Here is a 21,532-nt window from a genome sequence, read left to right as displayed (position 1 = left end):
CTAAGACTCTGAATAACACTAATTAAGTTAACGCGCACAGGGAAACATCTGGCCGTCTGATCTATGGCAACCTTTTGCTCTACACACAAGAACATTTTAACGTTTCCAATATAATTTGTGGAAGAATACGTCGAGGTTGAATTTGTTTTAAAAACATAACTAAATAAACACGGAAATGTGCGACACTTACCTCGGTAGTTGTGACTGTATGCGGCTTTCGGTAAACACTGTTCAAAAGAAAACCGAGCATAATAAATGTAGGAACAGAACGCCACGGGCATCAAAGTGAGCACAATAAAAAACGCATGTTACTTCCGCTATGAACCGAAGAATTTCAAAATAAAAGCCAGTCTGCCGTCTGGATGTTTTACAACTCGTTAAAACCTATGGTTAACTAAATTCACTATAATTATCGCCACTTTTGAAATTCTACTTTGAAGATTAACCAACGTATTTTCTTTAAAATGGTATGTCATGTGTAGAGGTTTGTATTTTTTCTTACACCAGGAAAAACGATTAATGTGAGTCCCATTTAAATAAATCTTCCTATTCATAGAGCAAAACAAAACAAACTGAATGAAATATCACACTAATGGTTTAATGCCAATTTACGTATTTACACAGGGTACTTTGAACTTGCTTTTCAAATCATTCATTAATTGATTCATTTTATGAAATCCATGCCTCAAAACTTAGGATGTCAGGAGGATGAACAAAATTACCACATTTGAATCTTTAGATCTAAGTTACCACATTCTTTGTTACTCTTTAATGAAGTCTGAGACAGAAATAGCATTAAAAATAAACACACATAGAAATTAAACCTTGACATCTCCTAACAGTTTTATTGATTGAAAAGTAAAGTTTTGACAACATAATGAGGAATCACACTCAGTTTTATGTATTATAGTTATTGTTGCACAATGAGAATTAAATCACCATATGACATTAAATTATACATATCAATTATGGCAATATTTATAACTCGTAGTTACCACAGAGCAAAATATGAACATTTAAAAAAACAAAAAGTAATTGATTTTGTCATATCCTGACACACAATCAAGATGAAACGAACTCTGCTTTTTCCCCCCAAAAAACATATCCAATATTTGCAGCAGTAAGTGATGGTAAAGAAGCTCCCTTTAATTCCTGGAGTGGGACCAAGATTGTCTCGGTCATGCATTTATAACTGGTGTTTTCTAACAGAAGCGGCACAGGCACTTAAACATTGACATTTAACTGTACAGAGTCATGCAGTGATACAACACAGCCAACACAGGGCCTTGTGGTAACAATCACCTATGAGCTGCTTGAAGCATGTTTTATGCAATTCCAGCCAATTTGAAATCTCTTACCATCCTCTCATCTTCTACACAACAGCAGAAATAAAAGGGAACCGACTTTATCATCAAACGACATATATACAGTATCATATAAATATACACATCTCCCCACCCCATGTCTTTTCCACCACTGATTTTGGTTTGCCTATTTAACTATCGAGCGTGTCCACGATTTTTGCGGGAGAATGCAAAGCCATCCAGTTTGCATAAACACTATCATTGGCATATCTTGTAAAGACAGGGTTAGTGGCATCGAGTCTGTTGAGCGGTACCGGGCTCTTCTCTGGCCAGTTCGGGTATGACATGCCTAAAAACGAGAACATATCATTTTTCTGCACTGAGGAAGCATTAAGTCCAGACAGTAAGGCTCTCAAACGAAACTCAGCTCAGCTTTTGAGCATTAAACAGCATGAATGACATGTCGTTTGAGCGTGTGGTAGAAACATGAAATCATTCTTTGGTCCTTTGAGTGCTTTTTGGTCATTCATGACAAGATTCCACTTTGGTGACACCGTCTATTCTATGACATCATCATGACATCAGTATTGTTACTGCTGTTGTCTTTGCCAGTTTATATACAATCATTTTAAATGAAACAGATAACCAGTACTACTCTACTAAAAGGTTTTTTGTGTACTCCCAGAAATAACTGACATCAAGGAGTGTCTGCATAGCAAGTGCCTTACTGCTGGCCGTTTTATTGCTCACTGTTAATGCCATCATTTTGGGGAGAGCTAACTGAGTCTTGCATATCTTGATATATGATCTAAAAAAAGAGTTTAATTCAAAAGCCTTACTGCTTTCAGAACTGACTCCATCTACTGTAAACACTCATTTTCTGTAATATGTTCAGAATATTACAGAGCGAGCACATCCAGAGCACACGGGACCTGTTTCAAATGTAAAACTTAACCTAAAGTGCTGCAAAGAAGTAGAAAATTCACATATGATGTAAATCATGAGACACATCTTAATATACATAATACACGTTAAGTTTTGTGTATGTGGATTTTATGCTTGTACATTAAAGCTTTTTAAAAGGAATATTTCAAATAGTAGAGTACATCGGAAGCAGGTCCAAATGAAACATCTGATCCCTAGATCCAGACACTACAGCACTAACTGAATTTATTAAACATCAACAGTATTCATAAGTCAGTGGCAGCCATGCCGTTAGCACAATCACAGCACTTCCTATGGAAGGCAAAAACATAAATTGATTTTGTTCCCTGTATTAGAATCGAGTAAATGCATGGGAAATTCTACCATAGAGCTTGTTTTCAATCCAAGTGGAGGGGAGGGTTCGAGGGAGAGGGGCGTTACTACAGTCCACTAAAGGTGTGTCCTCTTCAGAGAGGGAGTCGTCATACAGCAGGGCGTCTGCTGGCGTGGAGGCTGCGAGATCCAGATAGTCCTGATGGAGGGAAACACACGGCAATGAAAATCAGACTAGTGGTACCATAACACTTCAGTATAATATCACATACCTCATAAGAAAAAACTTCAGAATGAGATTTTTTTTGGATTCACTAGTCAAATCCCACTAGAAAGCAGGCTGTCAGATTCCATTAGTTGCTAAAGGTTAGCATAACAAAATGAATGAATATGCTTTGGCCAGTCTAACATTTAACGTTTTTTTGGAGTCAAGTTGTTGACAGTCCATCCGTCTTTATTTATTGTTTTCAAATTGTTTTAACATTGTCACTCACCTTGGAGAATTGAATCTTTATGACAGCATAAATTAGTAAACATAGATCAAAACTTGATCCGGGATGGCCGGTAAGATTAAAAAATAATAATTTTGAAAAAAGTATCTTATGCTGAACCATGCTGCATTTATTGGATTGAAAATACAGTAAAAAAAACAAAAACAAAAAAACAATTACATTAGTCTTCATTTGGCGATTTGGTGATCAAGAAACACTTAACGCTGCTAAATAGTTTTGTGGAAATTGTGATAATTGTTTTAGGATACTTTGATGAATATAAAGTTCAAAAGAACAGCATTTACTTCATTTAAGATTAATTTAATGTGTCCTTGTGGAATAAAAGTACTAATTTCTTAAAATAATAATAATAATAATCTTAATAATCCCAAACTTTTAAATCGCAATGTATGTATAAGCTAATTAGTGTGTAAATACTATTTTAATTGGGATGTTTGACTCCAAGTTCATACATGATTTGTGAAAACAGGTTCAGCTCAGATAGTAATTTCATAGTGTCGTGTCTGTGTGTGACTGTACAGTATGTGAGGGAAAGTATTTGCTGTATTCTTACTCTGCTTTTCACCATCATCTTCTCAAGTTCTTTGCTGATGTCTGAGAAAGTAGGACGCTTATCTGACTCTTGTTTCCAACAACGAAGCATCAGATTGTACCTATATTACACAACAGAGCATTCATCAGCTAATACAGAATATCTCTGACTGTCACATGTAAAAGCTGATTCCTTTAAGTGAAATTAAGTACATGTTGTGTGACATTTTAAAGTCATATATAAAGCAAAATATGCTAACTTACATGTTAAAATTATATATGTTACCCTGGACCACAAAACTAGTCTTATGTCACTGGGGTATATTTGTAGCAATAGCCGAAAATACATTGTATGGGTCAAAGTTATAGATTTTTTAAAGCTAAAAAATCATTAGGAAAACAAGTAATGATCATGTTCCATGAAGATATTTTGTAAATTTTTGTAAATCCTACTGTAAATATATAAAAAATTTAATTTTTGATTAGTAATATGCATTGCTAAGAACTTCATTTGAATAACTTTAAAGGCGATTTTCTTAGTATTTAGATTTTTTTGCACCCTCAGATTCCAGATATATTTGTATCTCGTAAAAATATTGTCCTATCCTAACAATCCATACATCAGTGGAAAGCTTATTTATTCAGCTTTGTTTATAAATCATATAATTGACTGGTTTTGTGGTCCAGGTTCACATATATCCCATTATGACATAGTGGTTTTAGAAAATGATTTGTTCATTCAACTCTCAGATCTACAACACATTCAATTGATGTACACACATTTCATCCGTGCAGTTCTCTGGCTTCTCCATCCTGTAGCCCGTCTTCAGAAGGTTGAAAAGCCGTTCTGGAGCAATGCCTGGGTAGGGGTTTCCACCCAAAGTTACAATCTCCCATAACAGGACACCAAAAGACCAGCTAATGCAAGAAAACAGAGAGAGAGAGAGAGAGAGAGAGAGAGACATTGTACTGTAAAGTTGTAGTGGAATAAGCCCTCACTTGACATTTTGTTTTGTAATTATTTGTTAAATTAACTTGTAATTTCTGAGTAAATCATACATTGTATTCAGACATGCTACATATAAATTAGTGATTGTCAGTATAGAAGCACGTGCACCATTACTTACACATCACTTTGTGTGGTGTAGATGTGATCAAACAAAGATTCTATAGCCATCCATTTAACAGGAATACGACCCTAGAAATTGAGAGCACATTATGGCAGAGTATTACGTCTGACGAATGTAAAATTGCATTACACGTTTTACATCCAAATGGGTTTTCTTGTGCACAAACATTCAAACATCTGTAAAACATAGGATGCAACAATTTTGCCACAGTTAAAATTAAAATAAATAAATAAATAAATAAACAAGATATATCAACCTTGCTCCTCTTCACATACGAATCTTCCTCATAAACATCTCGAGATAAACCAAAGTCGGATATTTTCATCTTCCTTCCCTCTGCCACCAGCACATTCCTGGCAGCCAGATCTCTGTGGACAAGCTAAACATATTTTCTCTCATTATAACATCGTTCTTTAAAAGAGAACATGAAATATTCAGTGATGGATATTCGCTAAACTGCTGACAGACCTTCATTTCAGCCAGGTATTGCATTCCTCTGGAGATCTGCCATGCAAAGGAGATGAGGTCGCCCATGGTCAGAGCTCTCTCGTCTGGGTTTTCCAAGTAGCTGGAGTTGCGGTTGGCATCATTGCCCATGTAGCTGGGTCCAACCTTCCGGCTCTCTCTCAGGAAGTTCCGCAGTGAGCCATACTTTGCGTATTCAACGATTAAGTATAATGGACCTGAACAGATGAGTTTGGATGAGCACAGGGCAACAAACAAATGCATGCCAGTTTTTTTTTTTTTTGCTAAAATGTCTTACCATCCTGGCTGCAAGCTCCATACATTTTTATGACATGAGGGTGATTAACCTGCTTGAGCAATGTGAACTCTGACAGGAGGTCTCGAAGCTCACTGTGAGATGCATTTTCTGTGGAAAAAAAAATGCTTAGGAGTCATTATAAAGTTAATAAAACTAATCCACCTTTTAAAAAGTGATTTGGTTTTGAGTGGCATACCTTTCAACATCTTTACAGCAACTGTAGTGTATCCCGCTTTCCCTTTGAGCCGGAAAGCCGTGGCCTTCACAACCTTCCCAAACTCTCCTTCTCCGAGAGTCTTACCCAGAACTAAGTTCTTTCGAGGGAACTCCCACTTTGGATCTTCCTGTTAACAGAAATGATTAAAAAAAATCTTTACACATCAAACAATCCCATTTACAATCATTTCCAATTTACACCAAAAACATGATCATGCATGAATTAACTATGTATGTAAAGACTTAAGCAAGACTTACGGGTATTTTGAAGGTTTCAATGGCCACCTGATTCTCCATGGAATCTAGAGAAGTTCGACGGACATTATTGTAACTGATTGGGTAGGATTGGGCTGGTCGGCGGAAAGTCATTTCAGCTGAGGCGATGGGAGGCTTAGTTGTGCTCTTGTGGTAGCAGTGGATGAAGTACGAGGACAGGACAATTGAGACAATGAAGGAGAGGAGGACACCAGTTGCAATGATGATCTTACACATTTCTTCACACGTAGACTCTGAAAAACAAATACAAACAAAGCAATTGATTTTTTTTATTGGTTTTGGCAGTTTAGTTATGTTTTAACTACATTCTATAGATGTTTTCAAATTGTCCTCAAGAAAAAAAATAACCAAATGTACATAAATGAACCAGTTGAAATGAATATCCTGAGCATTTAAACTAACCATAGCTCTTCAGAAAAGGGTAAACTATACTTATTTTCCCTTCTGGGAACCATGTTAATATTTACTTTAGCTTGTGAAGGGCAAAGCAATCATCCAGCTCACCTTCTGATTCGTCCTTTTCACAGAAGCACTTTCCTGAAAAACAGTAGCAGGTCCCATGTCCAGCTTTGATTCCATACAGGTCCCTCTCGTAACCCCCGATTATAGGCTGACCTGGCAAAAAGACACATTTATTGTTATAGTTGTTGCACTTTCTTAAAGCACAATTGCAGAATTACGCTGGTCTAACTAAATAAATGTAAATATGTATTTATTTTAATACTAAATAAAAAGGCACGACCACACACACACAAAATCAAAACTCAAATTGATCTCACTGGAGCAATCCTGAGGACATATGGATATGTTTTTGCTCTCAATGGCATCACAGTACGCATCTGGACACGTTCGGAGGTCAGGGGAACAGGTGGAATATTTTCTAGATATTCCTGCAAAGGTGATACAATGACACAATTTGAATGATAGAAACAGCTCCACAGGAATATGGTAAGTGCAGTGTATTAGATTCAAGGGAATTGTGGGTAACCTTTATCTCTGCCTTGTCTCCACTGGCATCTGCCTGTTGGGGCTCCCAGGCCTCGAGACGCCTCACACTCCCCTCGCTCTCTCTTTTCTGCACAAGGCAAAATGCGCTGCTCATCCAGCCTCATGAGATCTGCTACACGGCACAATCAGAGAGGAAAAACCTGGATCAGCAGCTGTCGCATTCACCACTGTCGCTCTGCTCGTAAGCCCTGTGAACTATTGACCTTACCTTCATCCTCAAAAATAACGTCAAGCTGCGTCTTGGCCTGAAACTTGTTCTGCTGTTCCTCGGCAATAACTACATACTGCAGCTTTTGGCACTGTGGTCTGCGTAACACCTCAGTGTCGTTCACATAGAGCACAGCGGTCTTCTCATTCGGGCTCTGTGCAAGGCCAACTGCCCTATAACATGACTGAGCATCAGCAGAGATGTTCCTGTCTGCGATCTCTAACTGATACGTGACATCAATGCCCTTAAACTTCAGACAGTTGTCCACACAGACGCTTCCAATCTAAAAAAGACACAAAAGATACATTAGTGTCAGTCCTCTGGAGTAATCTGTGATGTAAATTGCAATTTCTTTTATCATGTAAGAAATTTCAAATAAAAATACCGAAAAAAAAACAAAACAAAAAAAACAATAAAACATTGCAATTCCACATTACGCACTTGCATGCTTATACATAAAAATGTAATGATATTTGTGAATTGTGGTGGTTTTAGTTTTTCTTATGGCTATTTAACCATCTATTTTACATAGCAATAGGGTCAAAAAAATCAAATTATGTTTGTATTATATATTGATTCTCATACATAGCCAATAAAAAACAAGACGCTGCATGCTCAGGGTCTTAAAGACAGCTTTGAGGCAGCATTTGCCTAAAATGTTTATTTTCATTACATGAACTTATCCTCAGACCATCCAAGATAGATGAGTTAGTTTATTCATCAGAACGGATTAGAGGAAATTTAGTATTGCATCACTAGTACCCTTACAGTGAATGGATGTTATCAAAAGAGTCCAAACAGCTGATAAAAACATCACAATAATCCACACAACTCCAGTTTAAAATTAAAATGTCTTCATTATAATAAACACTTAGCTGCACATTAATTGATGGACTTTGTGTGATTTATTGTGATGTTTTATTGCCTGCTTAAACTTTTATTCTGTCGGCACCCATTCACTGTAGAGGATCCATTGGTGAGCAAAAGATGCAATGCTAAATTTCTCCAAATTAATTAGACGAAGAAACAAACTCATCTACATCTTGCATGGTTGGATGGTGAGCAAATCTTTATTTCTGAATAACCTATTCCTGTAATAATGTTATACTGTGCATATTATATATGTAAATATACAATAGGACTTCTCTTCTCCTGCATGCACAGGTTCAAAATGACTAAAAACCTCATGAATGCACCTGGGAGTATGTTGTTGCTTTCAGTGACACTGTGAAGAAGTAGGTGATATTGGAGAATTGAATAGGAACCGGCAGGATAGTCACATTGAAACGTAACAGCACTGTTCCCTCTGGGCCTGGGAAGGTGGTGTCATTGACTAGGTAGTCCAACTGTAATGAGCGTTGCTCTGTCACAGACAGATTCTGACTGAGTTTCAACTCTGAGGGCAGAAAACAGAATAAAGGACAATTCAGTACGTAATTTAAAAAAGCTATTCAGTTATGGTGCACTCAGTAATTGTCGTCTTGAACTTATACAGGACTTATATTGGATGCTTACACATCAGCAGCAATTTCAGAGCCCTAAATGGTTAAAGCTGGAACTTTTTTACATTTTTTTTTTTTAAACACTAGGGATCATATGCTTTAAACTAAATGACTGGGAATCACACTACCAAAATTTCAATTTATTCCCAAAACCTTGTTGACACTTGCTGACTCATGACGGTTTAAACCGAAGAGTGTTTTACAATCTGCTCAAAATATCAAACATGTTTGATATATACTGTTAGTTTATTAATATTTTGTGACTCAACATAATTGCCCATGTGAGTGTACAGTACATGATTTTCTACATATTCAAAAAGTATTTTTGTGTTAAAAATTCAATATGGAAAAATTACTCTGTGCACCTTTAAGACAAGAAATATGTAATCTTATTTCTTGTACTCACTGTATTCATGAACTGTCCCACGGACATTTCCAAAGATGGCTTTCTCTTCCCTAAATTTGTGTTCAATAGTAGTAGTGTTTCTGATCCAGGAGTCATTCGTCATTAAGGTGCCCACTAATTTATTCTGAATTAGGTCTGTGGGATAAACGGGCGTTGTGTCCCTGTCGTATACAAACAGAGTCCCATACACAGTACCCTACAAAAGAAAACAGACTTCCATTATTCAATACTTTCATATTTCTTATATACCGGTATTTGTTTGTATAAAGGCTATGAAGATGTGAGACAGTTGTGTTTACAGAGCCTAATACCGACCTCACTGCGGTTAAACTCTATTTTGATGTCCACCGTGTCAGTCCCATTCATGTAAGGAGGATTATCGTCCTCATCATAGATGTTCACGTGCAGAGAACTGAAGAACTTCTCCAGCTTTTCTTCTGTTCGTATCATACACACTAAATCCAGATGGTACACTTCACTCTCCTCACGGTCCATGGGTGCAGTGACCACCAGTTCAGAAGTGGAGCTGTCAACAGCAAATGGAGCTGGAGAGACTTTAATACAAGTGATAACAGAAAATGAATCTCGCTGTACTGTAATATACAGAAAGACTTGAAATTTACACTGGTTTTTGTTTGTACCTGGTTCCACTGCATAAGTGATGGTGTAGTTAGGGCAAATGCTCATGTGTGTAAAGCGCCGGAGCTGCCGCAGGGCCCCTGGCATACGGTTCTCTGTGATGTGGGGGTTTGGAACCTTGTCAGGGAAACACAATGTCTTCAGCTCGACCTGACCACAGGAGGGTGCTGTGTCATTAATGAACATCAGTTTGACCTCCACTGTGGGAAGGAGGCATTTCGCTTTCTGCATGGGCACTGAAGAGACTCCGACCTTCAGGTTGATATCCTTCACAGGCCTGACCGAGCTGCTGCCTGCAGGACAGACATTGTGAGACATGTATTTAGAGTGTAATGTATCCCGAGATTAAACTGTCAAGGTTCTCTAAAAACACTATTACGAATTGAATTACATTTCACTGCAAAAAAAAAAAAAAACTAAACAAAACAAAAAAACAAACAAGAAAATATGAATGACAACACACACACACACACACACTGTGATCAATATTTTCCCGTTTTCTAGTAAAAATATCTAAACCATTAAAAAATAAATTACTTTTGAAACCAATTTTTTTCCGGCTTTTTGAAGAATACGTACCTAAGTACCTAAGACTTGTAATATTTCTTAACTCATTAGCATATTGTTTATCTTATTTTAAGCAAAAACAAAATTAAGTGGATGCACATATAAAGAGGCAAAACAATTTGCAAACTTAATAAATAAAGACATATCCTCAGAAATCATGTTGCTTTTGCTTCTCAGGGAAATTTATCTTAGCTCAAATAAATCAAATTAAGTATGTTTCAAGCAAGTTTAAATATCTTACTGGAAAAAAATAAAAATATCCTTAATATATTAAATACTTAATATAACTTATATAAGCACAGAACTTTGATACAGCAAACAGTATAATTTACATTAAAATAATGGTTTATAATATATTATATGATATATCAGCAAAATATTGAGTAACATTACAGGAGAATATAAATGTAAATACATATATTATATTTAAATGGAGCAGTGTCAAACTCACGTATACTACTGAAGTCACTCCACTCAAGGGTTTTGTTCACTGAAAGGACTCCAGTCTCCTCGTCCATGTGAAACCATGATGTGTAAGAGTCTCTATGGGAGCACAAGGTGAAATAGGGCCTCTCTGTAGGGCTTTCCCGCATTGAATAGACCTGAAGGACCGGTGTTCCTTGTAGCTGACCCACGTAGATGCTTTCTGTGTACACCCTTTGAGGAAAATAGAGTCCAAGTGAACCTGTCCAAAATACACATGAAATGTCACACTGAGTTCATTGTGGACATTCATTTAAACACTTCTTCCTACACCAGTCACCAATCACCAAAAATCACCAAAAACTAGCAATTTAATCAAATCCCATAATCATGAACGCAATATTTCAGGTTCAGGCAATAATGTTTACATGTGGTATTTTGTGCAAGCGCATAAGCAACATTCGACTGTTGATTCTCTCCAAGTGATAAAAAAAACCATTTAATTAAAAAAATTAATTTGACCTTTGGTGCTCATAATGAAATCAAATTTGCAATTGACTCTATCAAATCTTCTTTTATTGATCTGCTTCTTATATCAAATCTGTTGTACAATAGAAATGTCATGCTAGAAGCCAGGTTACACAATCAACTCTTTAAACACATCCATTTTTCTGTTGAAATAGCCCTCACTAATCTGTCATCGAAAAATTAAACAGCATCTCATATGACTTTTAATGAATTTCTCACATGGTCAATATGATGTGGTCTCCGATTCTCCTTGGTTTCACCTTGGGAAGTTTAATTACAGTGGATAACATAATACTGCCTAGAAATGAATCATTACCTGCAGGACGAGTGTGGATGGAGGTGGGTGGGTGAATGGGGCAGGGGGTGGGTAATCTATAAAACACTGTAAGATCCTCATGTGTTTCACCCGTAAATGGAGATGCAAGTGTTCAGGTTGTAATTATATCTCTCCTGTGTTCCTGTCCGACGACGGTGGGCGGCCACTTAGGAACGTACTAATATCATTAGCAAACAGCAAAACTAGATTTTCTATTTCTGTTGCTACAGTTGAAGCCTTGTCTCTGGTTTCAGACATTGATTTAATTTAGCTGTGCAGCAATGACAGGAGGCCGGATTGATGGATACAATGTGGCCAACCTTCCTGAAGGATGGAGACACAGTCAGGAACACTACAACCCTTTTTATTAAATGCCTTGTCAAGACACAAAGACAACACAGAACTGGTTTGTGTTCTTTTATTTATGGGGTCGCCAGTCACATCTGCAGACATAAAACATTCTTTGAAGACCTCGTGAATTCGAAATTAAACTTTTGCAGTTTATAGTGAATCTAGCTTTGAAGCCGTCAATATGCTAGTGTACTGCTAGAAGGTGACAAAAGCTTAGCACATACAGATAAACCCTTATACATTTACATTTATCATTTAAGGAAGTGGAGCACAAAATGTTGATGACTCATCTCATACACTCAAAATGTTATCCAATCAAATGTTTTGTACACTGGAAATGCCCCTCCCCCTATCACCTGCTGAGGGATAAAGTAGTTTTGTAGACCAAAACCCAGCCATATTAGCACTTCCAGTTTCAGCGTTCTGTCATTTTGTTTATTTTTATGTTTTTTTGTTTGTTAAATAGCTGAAATAGTGTGTGTGGTTACAAGCTCATATTTTCATGTTTTATTTTATGACATACAATACATAAGTGATACACCTTTGTAATTTTTTGTTTAAAGCTTAAACTTGTCTTTAAAAAGGCGGTTGCTAACAAGTGGCTAAATGGGACTCAAATCGTTTGTCGGTCACAGAGCTTATTTTCTCCTAAAGAAGGAAAAACAATCCAAGCAATCCAAGAACAATAATAATAATAAAAAAAAAGATTAGGGATCAATTAGCAAGGAATGCTAACTTCTTAAGGAAGTTAGCATTAGCATACTAAAGTTAGCATACTAAAAGGATATAGGTTAATAAAAATAATAAAAAAGGACAAGCCCTTTGATATGTCCCACCTTATCTTCCTGTTTCAGTACAAAATATGTCTAGTTATGAAAGATAAGTCAACAGGTCATTTAAAGTGTTTTTTTTTTTTTGGTAACATGATGGATCAAAAATCTATCTGAAAAAATATTAAGATGCAATAAAATTGTAACTAGTGTTGCATGACCAGGCCCTGAACCCGAAAAATACTTGAAAATTCATTGCCTTAAAAGAAGCTGTCAGAGCTGTGTTAGCTGAAATCCATGATGTATTTCAGGTGCGTCTTTCAGTGAAAGTTGTAAGTACAAAGTGTGCTTGGCTCATAAACCATAGCCGCAGGAGAGCTGAGGGATGGCAGCATTAATCTTAGCTGATGCAGATACTGTGTTGAACAAGCCACTGGATTTGTCGTGACACTCATTCATCATCCGATGTCAGTGTATCAGGTGGAGCGCTTAGCAGCACTATGCCACTCTGAGATTCAGAGCAGGACTGATAGCATTTACTTTCATTTGTACTTAAATAAACACGTGAAACTGGAGTAGTTGTGTGGTCCTCCTGGGACAAGGATTCCCAGACTAAGAACAGTGTAATACAAGCAGAACCCATGGCCTTGTTGTTCTACTGTAGAATTCAGGGATTTTGACAGACAGATCTTTACATCTGAAAACTTCACAAATTATAGATGCATACAGGCAAGAGCCATCAATTATCCAAATATGTCTATATACCACAGTGTATACACACAGACTACACATATTTTCTGTATGCATAGAATACCCTTTAACATGCTATATACAACAAAGCACACTGGAACACTGTATCCCACAATGCAATGCTTTCAACTTGGCCCAGCATTATGTATGATGAATAAACCATAAGTAAGTACAGCCATGATTTTTGACATTAATTAATCGGACAGCCAAGAGTTGACATTATTATACATTTTCTGACAAAAGTGGATTAAAAATGCAATAAAACTCTGGGCCACATACTGTATGTTATCATCACAGAAGATAGAGAAGTAGAGAAGTGTTGGCCAAAACCAAATGTTTGCAGGGATTAATGATCAAATGTAGACAAGGATCCAACAAGCATAAATAAATTGCTGTAACAACACTGCAGCTTCAATGTATCAATCCGTATCTCTCCTTAATTATTCACGTAAATGTTGTGTGATTAAATTTAACGAAGAACAACTTAAGCACTGTTCAAGAGTTTAAATTCGTTGATCTTTGTCAGTGCTTCAAAGCATGTGTACAGTATGTATATTCATTTCACATTAAGCATTTAAAGAAAAATCTAAACACATTTTTTTACCCCCTAAAACCTTTTAAACTCAGTGTTTTGATGGCCCTGGCCAAGGTAAGAAATAATCTTAAGTCATTTGACTTCTAAACTTTTGTGGTGTGGCAGCTGCAAACTACAGCTATCCAACTGATTTGAATCATTCCAAATTCAATTTATTTCCAGGCCGGAAGCCAACAGAAAGCAGTTTATATCAAGCTAATTAACTCACAGAATCAAAAACAGTAACAAAGGAGGAATGATGCCATGACATCACAAGATTGACGTGAGGTATTCAGTCAGTCAAGTACAACAGGATGTGACATATGGATGAGCATTATGCGAGTATTAAGGTGACGGCAGAAGGGAGGATGTTTGGAGTTATGACTGATCACTTGATCAGACTGGGCTTACTGCTCTGACCTCTCACAGCAACATCATGGATCATGGTTGTAAACACTATGATGCAATCTGACATATTGATTTCAGCTCACAGGCGAATTGACTTTGAACCTAACGTGCACATACACACAAACAAGACAGGAAAAGCTTAACAAGTGAAATCCTGTGTCACATTAATTTTGAATTCTACATTATATGAAACATCTGCACATCATTTCCAGCAGTGATTTGTTCAATGCTATTATGGGACAAAAGAAGGTGTGCCAGCTCTCTTCATCTTAACCTAAAGTTACTCTTGAGTCTGCTACTTGAAACATTTCTGATGATGCAACAATCTAATCAAATGACAAGAGACCAATCAGTTCTGAATTTAAATAAATCCACAGTCATTGGAGAGCATTCATTTAGAATCAAACAGACATACGCTATGACCTGAATTAGCGTCAATCTCTACAATGGTGAGGCCTGCATGTTTTCAAACAAGATCTCTCAGCGAGAGAACAGGTTAATGGATAGACGACCTCTGGACCGGACTGCTCAAAGACAGGAAGTCAATTAGCTCAACATGCACACCGCCACAGAAATGTACCCTCTATGAGATCATGGGAGCTGGAAGAGTGCATGGGTCTTTCTTGCCATTTCCTTGAACTCGTCAAAAGGCGGAAACAAGTTAGCAGTCAGAGCAATCCACTTTCCATAATCCACTTACTCCTCAAAGGGCTCCATTCATGACATACTGCATGTAAACACAGGGATGTGTTTGTTGCAATCACTAGCATTCCCATCTAGCTTCATGTCTGCAGCTACAATGGCTGTAAATATCACTGTAGTGTAATCTAGATGATGATTCAGTCTGACAGTCAGAACTTATATTTGTTGGGATCATCATAAAGCATGCTGATCTCGGTCTATTGGCCCTTGCCCTTTTGGCCAAGGTCAATGTGCAGAGCATCTGTCCCCAGTGATGTCCAAATTGAGAAGTAGCAGGGCAGTCAATAGCAATATTAATCAACAGCTGAGCACATTCCTCCTATAACCATAAAATTATTATTATTATTCTCAATAACAATAACAATAATAAAATCAAGTATAAAAATTATGCAGATTATTCCAGACAGATTATTCCATCTTTTTTCCTAAATCAAGATCCATTGGATGTACAGTAGACACTATGGATGTAGTGTAAGAGTACTAATCAAAGTAAACATACTTAATTAAGCAAAATGATTAAGACTCCATCTCTATAATATAGTAATGAGAATCATTACTCTGTGACCACAATGAGTTAATTAACTAAAAGGCTGCCAATTATGCTATAATTCAATACAGGACTATTATTTTTGATTATTATGGTTAAATTCCCCTCACTCTAATGCGCACGGTCTCTTTTCTTCAGTATGCGACACTGAGAAGGTTTAAGATAGGAGAGTGATTTAAAAAGATAAGAATCGTACAATTGAATTATTGTATTAGCCAAATATGCAACATGGTAGATTTCTATAATAGAATCAGAACAGAGTACAATTAAACATACCTAAAGTGTACATCTGAAGCTATTATCAAACAGAAACATTATCGATCAACATCAGAAATGTAATGTCAGAAATGTAATTCAGCATCCCATTAACGTAAGCAAGGAATGGACGTTCGTCATTAAGTAATCTAATTTCACATCTCCTGTGGGATAAGGCAGTATGTTTGTATTTACTTTATTAATCTCTTTTGGGATTGGATGGGACATTAGAGCTCATAAATGAGGGACCTTTGAACAACTTTCTCTTGGATGGTATCATTACGATAAGAAATTTCCAACATTATTTATTTGTTATTTAAATATAAACCAGAGACAGAGACAAAACAACAATCAAGATTAGACTAAACACAGAAAAACAAAACCTGGAGGCCTTTTTTTCTATTCTTCTTTTTTTTATTTTATATATATATATATATATATATATATATATATATATATATATATATATATATATATATATTCTGAAATAACCTCCAGTGTGATTCATTACTCAGGATGTTCCTCAGTGTTCCCCTCCACTGCTTCAAACACATACTCACAATTTTTATGACTTTTACTTGCTGAGTCTTAAAATTCACAGTGCATGGTTGAAATGGGCCAGTGGGTGAATTTACATGGACTATTGAGTTTGAGCTGTTAGGTCATCAAGAGCTGGCATTTCCTAAATGCTAAGTCTTGCATTTTAAAAGTGCAATGTAAACCAACCACATCTTGAAAATATGTAACCTAATATGTAAATGAAGGGTGTTCATATAAGCCAGATTGACCTGACACCAACAAAACTGAATTTAAAGAATAGAGCAGGTATAAATAAGCAAATTACCAATGTTTCAGTGAAAAGGATTCCATATTAATGCCAAGGTTGCATCTGAATTTTTTAAAATCTCAGTGTAGTTCAGACTTCACTCATTTCCAGGTAAAGAGTGACTCTCAAAATGACAGCCATTCACAATTCAGCACCCTTCCCCCTCCAAACACAGGGGGACCAAACGAGGACAGTTAGGTCGTAAGCCGTTGTGTTGGTTGCTCATTGTTGTAAATGATCAGTCCAACACACCATGCGTCAATGGCCACAAGAAAATAACATGTAAAGACCCATGTAGAAATCGAGAGCCCCAAACGCCCTTGGGACACAATTTCAATCAATGTCTTCTTGTCCTGCAAAGCAAATTAGATTCCACTGATTCACGGGGTAGAAATGTGACCCATAACTAACTGAAGGATCTGAGCTATGACTCCAATAGGTACAAAGCTGTGCAATTAGTCCAAATGTGGTTTCCTGGTAGATTCATTAATGTCCACGCATAATGGATCATCATGTCAATAGCCTTTATTACGATACTGAAACAACACTATTGGTGCTATTTCTATCTTCTCTAACCCTTCGGTTTACTTTCAATGGTGTATCCTAATGCATTTAGAAGGATTTAGTGATAAATAATATTTTTTACTTGAATAAAATCTCTTTTTTTTACGTATCAGTATAATGTGTATGCAATACAATACAACTTACTTATGGTTTATATTAAATGCCTTTACAACCTTAAGTAATATGCTTTTAAAAATACAGTATAAATTTTTGCTAAAATCTGAAAATCATAGGTCATTGAACTTCATTAAAGATTTAAATAAAAGATTTGGCATTATAGATTGTCTCATTTTCTTTAAGGTATGAACAATCTACATAGAGAATAAGAAAAGTAATTAACGACATCAAATCTGTTTTTACAATCATGGTGAAAGTAGAGATGATGATGGGGAAAAATGGCAAGATTTATATACACTGCTCAAGACAAACTAAACTAAATTTAAATAATAATAAACTAAATCCCATACTTGTCAATCATTTAATGCAATATGGTCCAAAAACACATTGTAATGTATGAACTGGCATTTATCGGTCTACAATGACAGTTGATGAAAATGACTGTGCTGATGCAGGATGGAATGGGGTGCATGGTGAAGGATCTGAACTTGATTCCCTAATGTTACTTCCCATCGGATGGCCAATCTCCTGTGGCCTGATCATGAGGAAATACGTCTTGGGTTTTAGAGGTCAGAAGCCATGGCACTCCAGCAGATAAAATAACAGGGTCAAAGCTGTGTATCCACAAATCAATGCCTCACACACAATACGTGACATGGGGTCTGGACTTATTTTATGCAAACAACTCGTGATGGAAAGCTACGGGCAGCTGTTCACCTTATTAGTCAGATCATTACTTTAAACATTTTTATTTCTGTAATTACACATGCAGCATTTTTCTGCTGAAAATAAACAGTGTGCACAGATGATGTAGACAAAAAATTATTAACTGATCTTGTTTTCTACCATATTTTTGGTGACTGGCAATTTTTCTGTTTTTCATACACTCTTGAAAATAAAGGTTCTTTGTTCAAATGCATGGCTCCATAAAGAACCTTTAACATCCATGGAACCTTTCCAATGCGCAAAAGTTTCTTTATAGTGGAAAAAGGTTCTTTGATTTTTTTTTTACATAAATTTTTTTTTTTATGAAAAGTTATTTGGGGTAAAAAAAGAATGGTGCTTCTATTAGAACATGCAGCAACCCCCTTTTGGAAATTTTATTTTTAAAGAAAAAAAAATTAATGCCAAGAGAGTCTGATCAATAGCAAACAAGAATTCTTGCTCTTTACACTATATTCAAGGAAAAACAACTGTTTAACAAATCAAACTGTAGTTTAAATGTCAAACCATCAAACCAAGACATACACGATTACATGTTCCCTAGCATGGACAAAACCTATTGCTTTTGTCATCATCCATTTTCATGGGATGGCTTGTCATAAAATAGATGAGATCCATTTTGCAAGAGGTGCTGCCAACCATCCTGTGTCTTTAATGAAGGGTTTTAAGCCTCATCTGTTATCAGAGCTGTGTACTCTATTATTTTACTGGCAGTATTTTCCTTTTGGAAGACAAACAAATTGTGTTTGCCCAGAGCTAAGCACACCTGCTGCACACCTGCCCTCTGACCACCTCTCGACACCAGGCTTTTGTTTTCCTCAAGGCAAAGAATCAAGGTGCTTCTGCATTATCTCTAACAAAGGTTAATACAGGAGCCGTTCAGTAGGATGACACCTAAGTCCTTTGCCACCTGGTGATTATCAAGGCAATATTCATTTAAATGTTTAATAAAGGTCAATTCTTAAGTCAAAACCTCTCAAAAAATTATGAAGAATGCCAATTATTAAGTGACAAAGAATAACAAGTATATCAGCTCACATTAAAAACACAATGTCTGGAAGTTTCTGCAAACTAACAAGGTTTAAATAGTTTACTATTTATTACATTCATTAAAATGCTTAATTATACGTTATTTAATAAGCATTGCAACACCCTTCGATGTGATCTTGCCGCACGATGCATTATGTATTATGTAGTAATATTATATCATGATATCAAAATGCATGACAACATGCACACATTCCTCGTTTGAAAAAATGAACAAAAAATGGCTTTCAACAGACCTTATCATTGCTGATTTTACATGTATTTCAATCAATTTTGCATTCATATTGCACAATTCCTGGTAGGTTATCGGACTAATATACAACCGAGTCAATAAGACCATTAAAATGCAATTTCCTGTTATCATTTAGACCGAGAGATTCAGTTAACATCAGAATGCATCTTTGGTTGTTTTGTCACTTTTGACTTAAGTAATGTTCATTCAGTCATTAAGTAACCTAACCACCATCAACACCATTCAGGAACCACTATTGAGCGAAGAAAAATCCAACACTGTTGCATTCACACTCTGCCAAATGTCTTCTGAATGACCAGAATAGCTGTGAAACCTCTGCTATGTTCCACTTTTGTCTGTTTTCAAGCTGTTGCGATGTGACCATTCCTTTTTAATGCAACTGGCCACACACTGAGATTTAAGATCTATTCAGGAACGACTGGGACTCTAGTTAACTCCAGTTATTTTGAGAGAGGTGTGTTAGTACAGTTGGGCAGAGGGGTTTTAAATGGGATTATGATATAATGATGTATAGAGACATGCGTATTGCTTGCATGAACCAAGTGGCACATTAGAGTTGTACATATTTTGGCTTCAGTACCAGATTGCCTCTACGAAACTGTCTGGTAAATCTCTCCAGTAGCATTCAGTGGTCTTTGAATGGAAATGGGGGGTGACAGATGCAGACCCTATTGATATATAGATTTTGTATTGTCTGTTTTTTGGAGTCAGCATAGTTAGAAAATAGGATGCAAAATTAAACGTAATGTAAGTAACATGATAAAATGTTTCATAGAATGTAATATTTATGATAAATGTTATAAAAAGCAAAAATTTGTGACAAAAACTGTGAAATACAATAATTTGCTCTTCATTACTTGAATTAAATAGGCCTACATAATTTACAGGATGCAAAAGTGACTCATACCCTTGCTGGTTTTATATAATACTCTTCATAATAATAATAATAATAATAATACACTTTCCAGCAAATAATCAGAATAATATTAGATTTCTCAACAAATAAAACAAATCAAATGTTGTTCATGAATCGACAACTTCTAAACAAACACGAAAACAATATTCAAAGGTTCTGCGTAGCTTACTGCGTTTCAAGTTTTATAGATCTTTTTTATTTTGTTTTCTGCCAAGCATTTCTGCCAGAAGCACCCCCACTGTTTATGATACCACTGCTTGGACCATGTTTTTGTCTCAAAACCTAGTGAGTAACCTACTTACACCCTTAAAACAGGTTGTTTTCAGGATCCTAGGGTCAGCAAATAACCCTCTCATCCATTTTTACCCCCCAAAAACTATTTAAACTATTTAAAGGTTCATTTGAGATTAAAACAAGTTCATGATGACACATCACAGGTTCTAACGAGCTGTGGATTCTTGGATGTAGAAGGTGTTCTATAGAACACGGGAATAAAAATGTCTCTGAAGAACGTAAGGTTCGCTCAAAACGCAGTCTAGTTAGGCAGCTCTATAGGTTTTGAGATACAGCCCCTGTGTTGTCACTGAAGGATGCACGGAGGCGACAATTCTATTTAAGTTAAAATACGACAAGTGTAATGCTCAAGTAGCTACTGCCTCTGAACAGGTATTCACAATTTGTAGCTCTCAACAGTTATTTACCCAAAATAAAGGCTAAATAGCGTAGACTTAGCGCGAGGTGACATAAGACATAATCCTAACCTTCAGACAGGAGAAGCAGGAGCAGCGCGATGTCTCCCCAAACGATTCCACGCGTAGTTCCCATACTTGTCAATCATTAGTGTAATTTCACAATGAACAGGCAAAAGTATTTTGATTTCTAAAAAAACTGAACTTTACACTGTTTGCGATTCGCGCGAAGGAGCCACAAAAGTCCTTAACGTGAATGTCCCATTAATGGGTGACTGCAGCGCGAGCTGCTGGACCGTCAGCGAGCGCGCGCGCACACACACACACACACACACACACACACACACCTACACACACACACACAAAGCGCAGCAGGGGGAGGTTCACATCACATCCAGCCAATTTCCTCAGATGTGTGTTTCCGTCCTGAATCATATCAGCGGTTGTCCAATGA

At 36.5% G+C, this 21,532-nt stretch overlaps 1 protein-coding gene across 3 annotated transcripts; it reads right to left on the bottom strand.

The window, feature by feature from the left end:
- Positions 1–701: 701 nt before the first annotated feature.
- On the bottom strand, positions 702–21,386 carry LOC113112663 (proto-oncogene tyrosine-protein kinase receptor Ret-like). 3 transcript variants are annotated; one of them, XM_026278419.1, is made up of 20 exons: positions 21,151–21,386; positions 10,771–11,004; positions 9,755–10,045; positions 9,429–9,667; positions 9,114–9,309; positions 8,402–8,601; positions 7,206–7,488; positions 6,978–7,109; positions 6,769–6,879; positions 6,494–6,604; positions 5,972–6,222; positions 5,694–5,841; positions 5,498–5,605; positions 5,203–5,417; positions 4,991–5,113; positions 4,732–4,802; positions 4,385–4,522; positions 3,627–3,726; positions 2,613–2,760; positions 702–1,653 (listed from the first exon to the last, which is right to left on the bottom strand). In XM_026278419.1, the coding sequence occupies exons 1-20, from the start codon at positions 21,212–21,214 to the stop codon at positions 1,496–1,498; spliced, it is 3,321 nt and encodes a 1,106-aa protein (XP_026134204.1). In that variant the 5' UTR covers positions 21,215–21,386; the 3' UTR covers positions 702–1,495. The 3 variants fall into 3 exon arrangements, with proteins under 3 accessions (XP_026134204.1, XP_026134206.1, XP_026134205.1); XM_026278420.1 differs by having other exon boundaries at positions 1,511–2,760; XM_026278421.1 differs by lacking the exons at positions 9,755–10,045; positions 10,771–11,004; positions 21,151–21,386 and having other exon boundaries at positions 1,496–1,653; positions 6,978–7,106; positions 9,429–9,598.
- Positions 21,387–21,532: the final 146 nt, after the last annotated feature.

This window comes from Carassius auratus, chromosome 13 (genome assembly GCF_003368295.1).
Source record: "Carassius auratus strain Wakin chromosome 13, ASM336829v1, whole genome shotgun sequence".
Lineage (NCBI taxonomy): Eukaryota > Metazoa > Chordata > Actinopteri > Cypriniformes > Cyprinidae > Carassius > Carassius auratus.
This window is presented reverse-complemented; position numbering and strand designations above follow the sequence as displayed.

Excerpts from the sequence above, each read along its gene's own strand:
- LOC113112663 (XM_026278419.1), bottom strand. The coding sequence starts at position 21,214 with ATGGGAACTACGCGTGGAATCGTTTGGGGAGACATCGCGCTGCTCCTG. Across the intron at positions 6,223-6,493 it reads TGAAAAGGACGAATCAGAAG|AGTCTACGTGTGAAGAAATG; the intron begins GTGAGCTGGATG and ends TTTGTTTTTCAG. Across the intron at positions 1,654-2,612 it reads GATTGAAAACAAGCTCTATG|GCATGTCATACCCGAACTGG; the intron begins GTAGAATTTCCC and ends TCTCGTTTTTAG.